At 45.5% G+C, this 14077-nt stretch overlaps 1 protein-coding gene across 2 annotated transcripts; it reads right to left on the bottom strand.

The window, feature by feature from the left end:
* Positions 1–1966: 1966 nt before the first annotated feature.
* On the bottom strand, positions 1967–6102 carry fzr1b (fizzy/cell division cycle 20 related 1b). 2 transcript variants are annotated; one of them, XM_086129978.1, is made up of 14 exons: positions 5942–6102; positions 5569–5753; positions 4716–4817; positions 4583–4646; positions 4380–4507; positions 4216–4298; positions 3948–4131; positions 3540–3605; positions 3241–3343; positions 2976–3157; positions 2674–2907; positions 2466–2570; positions 2289–2381; positions 1967–2199 (listed from the first exon to the last, which is right to left on the bottom strand). In XM_086129978.1, exons 2-14 carry the CDS (start codon positions 5644–5646, stop codon positions 2158–2160), a joined length of 1464 nt encoding a protein of 487 aa, XP_085986104.1. In that variant the 5' UTR covers positions 5647–5753; positions 5942–6102; the 3' UTR covers positions 1967–2157. The 2 variants fall into 2 exon arrangements, with proteins under 2 accessions (XP_085986104.1, XP_085986103.1); XM_086129977.1 differs by having other exon boundaries at positions 5933–6101.
* Positions 6103–14077: the final 7975 nt, after the last annotated feature.

Raw genomic sequence — 14077 nt, 5'->3', positions numbered from 1 at the left:
CAACCATGTATAGTAAGGCGTTTTTTGCCAAAAAAAACGACCATGTATAGTAAGGCGTTTTTGGACGAAAAAAACGACCATGTATAGTAAGGCGTTTTTGGCTGGGAAAAAACGCCCATGTATAGTAAGGTGTTTTTGGGCAAAAAAAACGACCATGTATAGTAAGGCATTTTTAGCCGAAAAAAACGACCATGTATAGTAAGGCGTTTTTTGCCGAAAAAAACCCCACCCTTGTATAGTAAGGCGTTTCTAGCCCAAAAAACGACCATGTATAGTAAGGCTTTTTTTGCCCAAAAAAACGACCATGTATAGTAAGGCGTTTTTGGCTGGAAAAAAACGACCATGTATAGTAAGGTGTTTTTGGGCGAAAAAAACGACCATGGATAGTAAGGCGTTTTTGGCCGAAAAAAACAACCATGTATAGTAAGGTGTTTTTGGCCGAAAAAAACGACCATGTATAGTAAGCTGTTTTTGCCCGAAAAAAACAACCATGGACTGTATAGTAAGGCGTTTTTGGCCGAAAAAAACAACCATGTATAGTAAGGCATTTTTTGGCCGAAAAAACCGACCATGTATATATAGTAAGGCATTTTTAGCCCAAAAAAACGACCATGTATAGTAAGGCGTTTTTGCCGAAAAAAAAACAACCATGTATTAGTAAGCAGTTTTGGGCCGAAAAAAACCCCATGTATACTAAGGCGTTTTGGGCCGAAAAAAACAACCATGTATAGTAAGGCGTTTTTTGCCGGAAAAAACGACCATGTATCGGAAGGCGTTTTTGGCCGAAAAAAACGACCATGTATAGTAAGGCTTTTTTTTGCCGAAAAAAAACAACCATGTATAGTAAGGCGTTTTTGGACGAAAAAAACGACCATGTATAGTAAGGCGTTTTTGGCTGGGAAAAAACGCCCATGTATAGTAAGGCATTTTTAGCCGAAAAAAACAACCATGTACAGTCAGGCGTTTTTGGCTGGAAAAAAACCACCATGTATAGTAAGGCGTTTTTGGCCGAAAAAAACCACCATGTATCGTAAAGCATTTTTTGCCGAAAAAAACGACCCTGCAGTCAGGCTTTTTTGGGCAAAAAAAAACAACCATATACAGTAAGACGTTTTTAGCCGAAAAAAAACGACCACGTATAGTAAGGCGTTTTTGGCCGAAAAAACGACCATGTATAGTAAGGGGTTTTGTGAATTTTTCCTTGGTGTGAGTGTGAATAATTCTGCGGAGAAGAGGATCAGAAAATTGACGGCCATGCACACTTTTGAGAACACACCAGAAGGCTGGAATCGAACCCTGCACCTCCGCAGTGCAATGCCGACGTACTCACCATTTCACTACCAGTCACATGATGAACAAACACTTTACATTGTCCATAAATGTGAGTATGAGAACGACTCGTGTGGAGAAGATCAGAAAATCCACAGCCGCACATATTTTTGAGAACGCATAGGAAGGCCTCTGCAGTGCAACACCAACGTACTAACCATTTGACTACCAGGCAGGTCATGAACACTCTTAACTCCATCCATCCATTATCTGAACCGCTTTCTCCTCACAAGGGTCGCGGGGGGTGCTGGAGCCTGTCCCAGCCATCTACGGGCAGTAGGCGGGGGACACCCTGAACCAGTTGCCAGCCAATCACAGGGCACACAGAAACGAACACAATCTTAACTGTTTGCCAAATTTACATTGATTGTGTGCTCAAAAACGGGGAGGGTGCGGGGTGGTGGGGGAGAGAAAAACTGAGATCCGTTTTGGATTCCGTACCCCAAAATGTGTTAAAAACAGCTGGCAGATCTAAATCAACAAAAAGCGTGTTACCCACTGTTATTCACACCTTTTCAAAATATACACAGACATAAATATAAAGGTACAAAGACTTTTAAACATGTAACATGATGTCAGTTCTTGAACAGGTACAGTATATTTCTGCTCATGTATCATAAAACAAAGCCAACAAAAATCATGATTAAGAAGTCAACTTTTAATTGTGTGTGTGTTACATCACCGATGGGGAAGGGGGGGCACGAAGTGGACGTTTTTGAGTGCACACCGTTGTGAAACAAACAAACAAACAAACAAACAAACACACAAACAACAAATAGTGGCGGTGGCAAAGTGCTGCAGGTCCACCATTTTGTGGGAAGTGCTTCTCTATCGGATTCGTGTGAAAAGGTTCAGCACAGACTTCGACTCCTGACGATAACACACGCGCACACACACAAGAAGAGCATGTGATTAGATATTCCGTGACAAGCTGATCACATGACCTGACAAGGAGCGACCTTGGTGCAGCGCGTTTTGCTGAAGATGTTCCAAAAGCGAAGCGTCTCATCCCCCGCACCCGTGACGATGGCCTCGCCGTCAGGGGACACGGCCTGAGAGAGAAAAATAAAAATGACATTGTTTAGCGCGTGGGAAGATGATGATGTCATCCAATGTAACTGAAGATGAGGACGTACCAGGTATAGTACTCTGTACGAGTGTCCCGTCAGCTTGGCCACCTGTGTCAGCGACGGGTACTTCCATACTAAGATCTGGTTCTGAGAGTAGCCATGAGTGCTCACCTTAGACCAAAGAGTGGACAAAGATTTTTTTTTTGAGGGGTCGGGGGGGGGGAAAAAAAAAAGCTGCTTTTTAAGGGTGTGAATGTGCATGCATGTTGCTCACCAGTTCATTGGCGTGCTTGGACCACGCCAGGTTGCACACCTGGGAGCCGGTGTCTGTGCTCTGCAGCGCCTGACCCGTCAGCGTGTTCCAGAAGCGGAGACAGCGGTCGGCGGTGCCGCCTCCGGATGCCAGCAGCCCGTGCTGGTGTGGGGACCAGGCGATGGCTTTCACTGCGGCGAGGTGATTGCTGTACTGCTGCACCGGGAGCAGGCTGGAGCTGTTCCACACCAGTAACTGATAGCGCGGATATGAAAGTCCATGGGAAAGTCGACACTCCAGTGACTGAATTCAGATTTGTTTACCTTGTTGTCATTGCCACCGGAGGCGAGATGTTGATGGTCAGGGGACCATTTGAGACCGCACACTTCCTGTCTGTGTCCCTGCAACCTCCTCTCGGCAGACGGCGGCGTTCTGATGTCCCGTTGCAGAATTACTCTGTCACGACTTCCCGATGACAGCTGCTCCCCATTCCACGCTAGGGCACCTTGAACACGAAGAGTATCAAAAGCAGTCATGGGGCAATACGGTAAGAAGGGGTTCCTAACCTGCGGTGGGGACACAACTCACCCACACGAGCTGAGTGGCCCTCCAAAATGGTAAGCTTTCGCCCACCTGCTGCGTCCCAGATCTGTACATAACCTTTGTGGGTCCCAACGGCAACCAGGCTCCCCTTGGAGAGAATGATGCAAAGTCAAATCCATTCGGCTGATATGTCATCAACTGATGTATGGTTGTGTTGAATAAAATGATCACATCTAATTGATCATCATTATCAGCGATCCGATTTAAGGCCTAAACCTAAATGGCTAAACGTAGCAGTGTTATTCTTTATAGACACAATGGATGCATGGTTTCATATGGCTCACCCTCTCGTTCCAGCATACTGAAGTTACGGAATCGCCATCCACCGAAAGATCGCACAACCGTGTCACCTGTTATCACATACCAGACAGTCAGCACAAGATCCGACATTAACTCATTCAGTACCAGCCAATTCTAGACCAAGTCTGAAAAGACGTTTAAAAACGTCTTTGGGAGTGAATGAGTTAACAGTGGGCAGGTAACCCGGGGCGACAACAGGACTGTTGATTGAGTTCACTTGATGCTGGCCCAAGTGGGCCACCAGTAAAAATGTCATATCGCTGCCGTTGGATCAAAACTTCCAATTTGGTAAATCTACATTTGGGAAGACCAGATCTGTTTGAAAGACTGAGTTGAGGCTCAATGTCCCACAATTTAGGACAGTCACGACTGGGGATGACAAATGATATGACCTGGCTGGTACAGGCACTCCACAAGTAGACGCAAGCTCCCAGACCGACACTGAGCGAGTTGCCCGCCGACCAGTCGACCAGGTTGAGGTAGAAGTCATCCTGCAGCTCCGGGGCGTCCAGCACCTTGAAGGGGATCTTTGAGATCTTACGGGCCGGTTTACGAGGTGAGCGGAGCAGCTTGTGACTAGAGGAGCGTAGGGGTTTGGAGGGGGTGATGGGTTTTTGTGGCACACAGAAGCGTCATTTCAGCGAGGGAGACATCGCTTACCTCTTGTTAGTAAGTGGAGAAAGAGAGTAGGGTGAGACTTCGTTATCGCTATCAAAAGGCACTCTCTTAGTGTGGATGGTGTACTGTGGTTAGATAAGACACAGAATCATTTCAGTGGCTCATGAAACGAAAGATCACAACATATCAAGTGTCACTCCTCGTACTTGAAAGAGGCTGTGTGTTCCGTGAGAGTTGACTGCATGTCTCCTTTTGTCTGCGTGAAAGTCTGACACAGACTCGATGCCCGCACCCAGCAACTCATTCCTCAACAGGGCGGCATACGTCACCGTATCTGTCGGCGGTCATATAACATACTTGAGAGACAAAACACAGGTTACATTAACAGCTACCAAAGAGGATTCCGTACCTTTGCCTGAATCTGAACTGGCATCTTTTGCTTTATGGTTCTGGCCGGGGGAGCGACAGTTTTCCTGGGCAGAGAAGGAAGACAGACGTCAGTCAAGCGTCTGATCAATTCAGTGTGTGACTTTGAGGCTCACATTGGCGTAGTGGAAGTTGATGCTCCAGTTGCTTCCAGCGCGGGTGGGGATGAAGCGGTCCCCTGACTTCACACTGATGGGGCTGCAGGTAACACTTCCACACTGGGGAGAGGTGAACCATACAGAAAAAGTACTTTATTTCCTTAGAAATATGGAGACATACTGGATAACTCGAACCAGAAACACACTTCATTTAGTCCACCTGTACCTAAATCTTCGACAAGACTTGCCTAAAAAACAAAAACAAAAAAACACTGCCATCACATACTGTACAATTCAGGGGTGTCAAACTCATTTCACATTGTGGGCCACAAACGAACTCAGTAGATGTCAAGTGGGCCGGACCATTAACATTATACCATACTCTTCTATAAATAACCAAAATATCATGTCTTTCCTTTGTTTTGCTATAAAGAAGCATTGGCGCATTGATACCGTCTGCTGTGTTGGGTCTGTCTCAGTGACGGACTGAGACTGTTGTTTTCTTCTCTAATCAAAATAATGTCGTTTTCTACTCTGATCAAAACAAGGTGCCCCCTATCGGATAATCCACGAATTGCATTTTATTAAAAATATTGATTCCGTGTCTTTAATGCATTTTTTCACTTTTACATTATCATGCGGGCCTGATCGAACCTCCTTGGGGGCCGATTCCGGCCCACTGACCGTATGTTTGACACCACTACAGTACATAATAATAATAATCAGCTTTGGCTGTCACTGTCAGAGAGTAATTCGTTTGAGAATACTGCATTTGGCGATCGTGGGGGGAAAAAATAATTACGATTACTGTACCTTGATATTGAAATCACCATGTACGTATTCAAATGTTGCTTTCGCGTCCGGATCTCACCCTGATCAGCCGGGCCTCGGCGGGCAAGTTCTGGACGTTGATTTGCCTCAGAAGACGCCTCTCGTACTCTTGGTCCATGTCAAGTGGACTGACGGACGGGCACCGAGGCCCCCCTCTGCTGCCCTCACCTCCTCGGTTTAAACCCTCGCTGCTCCCCGGTGTGGGAATCCACGCGGAACCCCCATCTGGAAAAAAAAGAAGAAACCCCCCGTTGCGACGGTCAAAGCGTTTTAGCAGGTAGACGTCGTCATGGAATATGACCTCGGGTCGAAAGATACAATAAATCATCCAATCGTGGTGCACTAGTGGCAGCCTTGGTGTTCACCTGATAAAATGAAGTATCCCGTAATTCGGAGTCTCTTACCCCACTTACAATGCACTCAGGCCACGGGATTCCCTCACATGTTCAGTAATCGTCGCTGTCGCCGAACGCAAGCGTGAGAAGTCCGTCCAAAAGCAGTCACACTGCTGGTGTTTACGTTCGCAACAAAAATGGCGACGGAATCAGCTGGAAGCCAACATTCTTTGGCTGACTTCAAGCGACTCGGTAGCGACGCCTATTAGCGTAGCGGGATTCTGCAACTCGCCAACGTCGAGTCAAGAGGGTGATTGTCGCTTATGGCCACAAAGTGGCACTGCTGCCCTACCATTCAGAACAGAATGGCTCATTATGCTCCTGTACAGTTCGGCACCCATGGATTTTCAATTGGGCACTTCTTTTTTCAATTAAAAATAAGACATACTATTCGATACCCCGCTTATCCAGAATAGGGTCGCGGAGCATATCCCATCTGATTTCGGACGAAAAGCGTGCTGCTCTATCATTTGCAGTGAACAAATGGAGACGAACGATACCATACAACACCGATATTCACACCGTCACTGAGTGGAAACCGATACCACGCTGCCCGCACACCATATGCGACGCTTTATATCATTTAATTAAAGACTGTGTGTATCAAAATGATGGCACACATAAAATACAGCTATAAATCTATTTATACAGTTTATCGAATAGATAAATAAAACAGCCATCTCTCTCTCTCTCTCTCTCTCTCTCTCTCTCTCTCTCGTCGCTCTCATTTTAGTCACGTGTTCTTTTGAGTGGCAAAAGCCTGAGTAGTAAACATCCATCCATCCATCCATTTCCTGAACCGCTTGATCCTCACTAGGGTCGCGGGGGGTGCCGGAGCCTATCCCAGCTGTCTTCGGGCAGTAGGCGGGGGACACCCTGAATCGGTCGCCAGCCAATCGCAGGGCACACAGAGACAAACAACCATCCACGCTCACAATCACACCTAGGGACAATTTTAGAGCGTTCAATCCGCCTGCCACGCATGTTTTTGGAATGTGGGAGGAAACCGGAGTACCCGGAGAAAACCCACGCAGGCCCGGGGAGAACATGCAAACTCCACACAGGGAGGCCGGAGCTGGAATTGAACCCGGTACCTCTGCACTGTGAAGTCGACGTGCTAACCACTGGACTACCGGGCCGCCCAGTAGTAAACATACGCTGGCATATCATTTGATCAAGGTAGTTTCATAGAAACTGAGTCAATGGCTCAAATGAAGAATTTAGCCATCATTTCTCTCTCGTCATTGTTAAAACGTGTGCATTTTTATTCGAAAACAAAGTCTTAAGTGAGATAAATTGCTCTGGGGCTACAGAAAAGTTGAAAAAGAAAAAACAGATGTGACCTAAATTCAGACATAGATAAACATGAACATTGAGGGAATTACTTATAAATTGATGAGTCTGTTGCTTGGATTAATGGCACAGACGCACTCTTTCTGATGATGAAATGGATAACACGCGTTGCAGTGGACTAGCTGGCTAGCCAAAATGTTTTGCTCAATTACTCAAAGGAAACCCTCAGGAAAACAAGCAAAGCGCTCTGCTGCTGCTGCCGCAACGAGGGCTTTAATGACACCGACCGTCACGGTCCGGCGGCCGTGCGGCATTTCGGGTGGCCCTCAGACCTGCACGTAGGCCCGTCTGCCTCGGCGCCCTTTGACACAGAGCCACACACCCAACCTATATTTACAGTACATGTTCGCAAAGCGCTGTCATCAGTGCGGACACCGAGTACGGATTTACCCCTAATTGCCTTTTCTGGATCAGTGAGAGACAAAGCACACTCCACTCATGCTTAGAGGTGACAAAAGTAATCAGACACCACAAACAAAATATTTTATAACATATATTATGTTCTTCCAGGTTGTTGTCCAAGTTCCAATACAGGTGTGAAAATAATATACAGATTTTCAAACCCAAACTACACACTAGGTTTTCCCCTTCGATGCATGTCAGACAATCAACCAGCATGTCTGTAAAGAGGACCCGCCACGTTTACTTCATTCAGCATGTGGTTGGCTAACTCTTGGCTGAGTCACTATGCACCAGTTAAAAATGTCCTGAGCATCAGACAGTTCCTGGTCAAGAAGTCAATTTACGTATTGGGTCACAGAAATTTTTTTTCTCCCTCTTTCCCAAGCTCATGTGGGTAATCAAGGGGACCCCGTTGATGGATTAAATCAAGATTGCTGTGACGACGGAGGAATCTGTAAGAGTTATGTGAAGGTGTGGCACAGCAGGCTGAGAAAGTGTATTGGACTCCAGTGGGAGAAAGGAAAAACATGGAGTTTGTAATTTGGATTTGAAATACGGTATATACTTTTTGTGACACCAGTCCTGGAACTTTTTTTTCCAACACACATTGTGAGTCCCGAAGACTAATCAGTCAGTCAATCAAATGACTTTGCCACTCTATTTACACTTTTACATACAGAAATACAGAATACAGAAAAAGGTTGTTTTAAGTTTTTTGTTTTTCTTTTGAGAATGTTTTGTTTCACTTTAGTTTTTGTATTAGTTTTATTTTTTTAATATAGCGTATTTTGAATGAAATATCTTCACCAAATATGACACAAAATTCTCTAACAACCTTTTGATCTTCCATATTGTGTAGCTACAGATGCACAGCAATATTAAAAAAAACATTTAAAAATAAACCCCAAAAGCTCATTAAATGACAAAGACGAAAATAGACATTTTTGCTGCCGTTAAATTATTCATTAGTTTTATTTATCAGCTGCTCCCTGAAATTTACACACTAACAGCATTTCAAATGTTTGCCTCATTCAAAATAAGAAAATATGACACATTAACAACTACATGTACTGTATATATTTTTTAAAATATGTTACATTACAGATTTGCTAAAAGTACACAAATCCACCCGAAAGGAAAATACCATCCTACTGGTTTTGCACGTGCAACCACACAAGCCACATAAACACACGGCTCCTATCTGAGCAGCATCGCATGCTTTGGGCGGCCCAGTCACAACAGAATCATATCTACATCCCTCATCACTCGCACTTGGAGCAGCGCGCAGCCAGGACCACATTTGAGGAAGGCCATCATGACCTCGTGGGAGGCAACGTCTGCGGGCGCAGCAAGGGCGGAGGGGGGGGGGGGGGGAATTCGGCTTCCTTATCACTCCTGTAATAGAGAACAGGCCAGTGGGCACGTAGGAAGCTGGGTCAGGGCAGTCCGGCTTGATCCTGACGGGAATTCACAACAACAAAACAAGTGGCTAATCATATCCCTGACATCACGCCGATGAAACTGACAAAAAAAAAAAAAAAAAAAAGCTTGAGTTGTCGGTAGCCAGTGTTTTTCCTAGAGATGGTGCAAGCTGCTTTTTTTACTGTAAAACACAATCACATCAGCTCTACATGTTTGTCAGATGTTATCGTACCAGTACTTCCTCTTATCGTACAGTACTTTTGTCATTCAGTGAAACAACAGTTAAGAATGCTTGTATTTTTCCCCAAATGTTTACAAATGAGCAGCGATGAATTTGCATTGGTTTCTTTTCTGATTTTCGCATCACATAAATGGGTTGTTTTTTTCATTAAAATGTTTTTCCAAGAGTCTTTCTAGGATGAAAATCTGAGGACCTCCTGCAGTCACAATTTTTTTTTTTTTTATGTAGTGTAATTGAAGCCAAATAATGGTTTCAAAATAGTGACTGTATTTCTAGGTTGAAAATGTGAGTCTCTTTCTGTGTTTGCGGTATTGTATGGACATGTGTATCATCAACGCGCTGAAAACGTGACCCGACACTTACTGTGCTTGACGTCATGTCCCCAGATAGGAATGTGAAGTTGAGAACTCCCACAATGCCTCACTATGTTCAAGCTCAAAAGAGCATTTTCCCCTTCTTACCTCTTCCCTGATGTGCAATTGCTGTAGAGAGGAGATATATAAACACGTCTATTACAAAATGGACTAAATGCATTGAAGTCCAAAATTGAAGACCCCCGGGGTATTAATTACATACCCATCCACCTATGGATGGCGGCACGGGCACCCGCAGCGGCTCCTCTCTCTCCTGTGTTTGAGAGGAAAGAAATTTCATCTGTGCCGAACGTTACACATCGAGCACATTTTAAAGTTGACTTTAACTTGAACTATCGATCCATTTTCCGATCCGCTTTATCCTCACAAGGGTCGCGGGGGGTGCTGGAGCCTATCCCACCTGGCTCTGGGAATTAGGTGGGCGACACCCTGAACTGGTTGCCAGCCAATTGCAGAGCCCACAGAGACAACCATTCACGCTCACAATCACACCGAGGGACAATTTGGAATAGGCAATCAACCTGCCATGCATGTTTTTGGAATATGGGAGGAAACCGGAGTTGTTAGGCTTTGTATGCGACCCCAAATGCAAGACAACAGGCAGGTATGGTGGAACCCAACACTTGCCGTTGTTTATTAGGGTCTTTGAAATGTCACTTGTGGGCGGCCCGGTAGTCCAGTGGTTAGCGCGTCGGCTTCACAGTGCAGAGGTACCGGGTTCGAGTCCAGCTCCGGCCTCCCTGTGTGGAGTTTGCATGTTCTCCCCGGGCCTGCGTGGGTTTTCTCCGGGTGCTCCGGTTTCCTCCCACATTCCAAAAACATGCATGGCAGGCTGATTGGACGCTCACATTTGATTGTCCCTAGGTGTGAGTGTGGGCGTGGATGGTTGTTCGTCTCTGTGTGCCCTGCGATTGGCTGGCAACTGATTCAGGGTGTCCCCCGCCTACTGCCCGGAGACGGCTGGGATAGGCTCCAGCACCCTCCGCGACCCTAGTGAGGATCAAGCGGTTCGGAAAATGGATGGATGGATGGAAATGTCACTTAGGGAGAAGGACGAAGAATCCACAGGGAAATATCGACACAAGAAACGAAAACCTCACTCAGGGAGAAAACTGGGACTTACTTAAATATTCAGGGAAAACCTCAAGGGAGTCCACAGAGAAATGTCCACACAGGAAACAAAAAGTGCAGGCGATGCCAACAGCGCTCACTACGGGTGGTGACGGCACAAACTTGCACTGAGGAATGGTTTGGGAGCCAACTTATACCAGTCGAAACGAGCAGATGGGCTACAGGTGGGTGACGAGCTGGTGAGATGCCTGGTTGGCCCCTCCCTAACAGGAGTACCCAGAGAAAACCCACGCAGACACGAGGAGAACATGCAAACTCCACATTTGTCAATGTGTGCCCAGTTGACCACTGTGCTGCTGGCATTAAAACTGAGAGTGACATCAATCTTCTTTTCTTTTTTTTTTAACAGCTTTTAGATTGGATCATGTTCGATTATTTAGGTGGTTGGTTAGTGTACCGAAAATGTGTATACATACAGTAAATATCATCATTGGTCAATTTGATGTTGTTGTTTTTCTTTCTACCATAAAGTGTTTTATATTGTGCTTGTATTTTTCCCTCATGTCCCTCTCGAAGCATCCAGAGGGATGTTTCAATTTGTGCAAGCCTCATCTGTTTTTTTTGTTTTTTTTTCTGGCACACGCAGTGTCTTTCCCTCCACACCGAACTGTCACTGCAGTGCATGTTGAACATCTCCTCCCACACGCTTGCTCACTTTGACGCTCGGGAGAGTCAGAAGAGCTGAGCTGCTCCAATTAGAATGTTTTCCCTTTCCCTCGCAGCGTCTGAATGAAAAGGGGGACCTGTGGTGGTGTAAGTGTGTGTGGGTGTATTGTCGACCTTCATCCTGAGGATCTGCTGGGATATGGAAATAAAAATCTGATACACAACCAACTGATGTCTAAATGAGAATCAACATTTTATTGTTTTCTCCCGAAAGGCTTCCCCTCACCCTGCAGCATTTGTTCATCTGCCGTGGCACAGTCTGTCTGTCTTGTGTGTGTTGACACGCAAAAAACAGGTGCCTGGTTGTCATCATCACCATGCAGAGAGAAGCCGTGTTTGTGTTTTCTCTCTCAGATGACATCATGCTCTTGTGCGATGCCACAGGGATGTTCTCTTCCATGTCCGAACGATTCCTGAGCTAACTGCGCCATGGCTAAACAACCCCCAAGGTCACTCAGTGCAAATGCCAGTCTGGTTCCATGTCCTTAATTCATCATGAGAAATGTGATTTGACACACAGCAAAGAATCTACGCAGACTCGTGGTCCTCTTGTCTTTCATTGGGTTTTAAATTATGTTCTCACCGGTTGACATAAATGTCGTGTAATTGTATATTATTTTTGTGCGCCACACAACTAAATGACTCAGTTTAGCTGCTAGTAAAAATATCTATCCATGCATCCATTGTCTTTTTAGCCTCACTAGGGTCTTGGGCGTGCTGAAGCCTATCCCAGCAGTAGGCGAGGGACACCCTGAACCGGTTGCCAGCCAATCGTAGAGCACACATAGATGAACAATCACAACCACACAAAGGGACAATTTTAGAGTGTTCCATTAACCTGCCATGGATGTTTTTGGAATGTGGGAGGGAACCGGAGTACCCGAAGAAAACCCACGCAGGCACGGGGAGAACATGCAAACGCTACACAGGAAGGCCGGCGTTGGGATCGAATCCTGCACCTCTGCACTGTGAGGCGGACGTACTAATAAAGTAAGTTTATTTAATTTAATTCCATTGCAGAAAGATTATATGAAAATGATCTTGCGTTTTGGGACCTTTGTCAATGTATTTATGTATTTGTTTTATTATATTATGGTAAGAGCACACATACACACACACGCATCTTCGTGTCTTCATTTATTTGGTGTTTTTGGTGTTGTCTCTGAGACATGTTTGACTTCATAAAAATGTCCGAATGTTAGCATGTCTTTAGCGTTATTACAATTTATTGGGTTGATTGAGTTTATTGAGTCGTGAGAATCAGTAATACCCTTGTATCTGCATCTGAAGGGTTGCAAATGTAAATTCTTGATGAAACGCTTCATTTTAGGCTACTCTGACCCGGGGAGGAATTCAGTTTCAATATTTGCACAATTTGAAAAAAAAAAAAAGTATGGAAATTCAAACAACTTGGAAATCACAAAATAAGCAGTAACGTGAGGGGTGTCCAACTCCGGTCCATTGAGGGCCACTCGCTTACATGTTTTAGATCAGGGGTGGGCAAACTTTTTGGCTCGGGGGCCGCATTGACTTTTAAAATTTGACAGAAGGGCCAGGTCAGCACGAGCTATGGTACATTAAAAAAAATCTGTGCATCGCTGCAGATGGGTTGTGATCAGACCAGTAGAAGTAGAGCGATACAGAGGTACTAGGTGGTCGAAAAGATTGCCCCGCCCCCCCGTGTTCTGCAACTTCAAGTCAATGCGCCACCTGGCGGTGAAATGCCTGTCATTACAAGTCCAATTGAAATGAATGCAATCATTCACATCGAACCTTAATTGTGGACCAACCTTCGACGGGCCGGATTCGGCCCGCGGGCCGTAGTTTGCCCACCCTGTTTTAGATGCTCCTCCAAAACAAGACTCGGATTAAAAATTTAAAAAAAAGCAGGTCAATGACTCCCCACCATATTTGATGACCTGATGCTTGATGACATTTAGTGGGAAGCACCCATCCTGTTATTGTCCTAATGTTGCGTTTCACAGTCAGACAGAGAGCAAGAGAGAAACTCCTACGCGTAGCCTTTGGAGGAAGCAAATCCCTCTACTTTATCATTTCCAAATGCATCATTTTCCCGAGAGTGGGGGACGCTTTCTATTTCGACATTCTTCCTTCCTCATCAGTCTGAGGCCATCTGAGCTCATCACTGCCCTCCACACTTGAGTCCCAAGCTTCCATTGAATTCCGCTGCAATGCCCACTCATATTCCCTGACATTTTTCCCCTGAAGCGCCCGGTTGACTGCACGACACACTGTCAATCCGAATGAAAATAAACAGCAGCTGGTGAGTAAAAAATTTCAGGAAGACATTTGTTTTCATAATGTGGATACGGAGAGCAGATTTGTTTTTCAGGAAGTGGTTCTCTTCCTCTCTGCCTTGGCCAAAGATTGCAGGCCTTCACTGGACCTGGCTGGTACCGCGCTGAGGCGGGAAGCCGAGCGGCTGTGAGGAACCTCCGGTCCAACCCGAAACCAGACAGTTCACAGACGTCGCTGCCAGAGTTGGATCAGTCACATGACGTCAGTCGGTGACAAACCACTTGACCCGTGTTATGAGTTTTAAAG

Source organism: Hippocampus guttulatus, chromosome 14 (assembly GCF_054856545.1).
Source record: "Hippocampus guttulatus isolate MCC_2025c chromosome 14, RoL_Hgut_1.0, whole genome shotgun sequence".
NCBI lineage: Eukaryota > Metazoa > Chordata > Actinopteri > Syngnathiformes > Syngnathidae > Hippocampus > Hippocampus guttulatus.
Note: the sequence above shows the minus strand (reverse complement) of the source record. Positions and strands in the feature narration are given on the sequence as shown.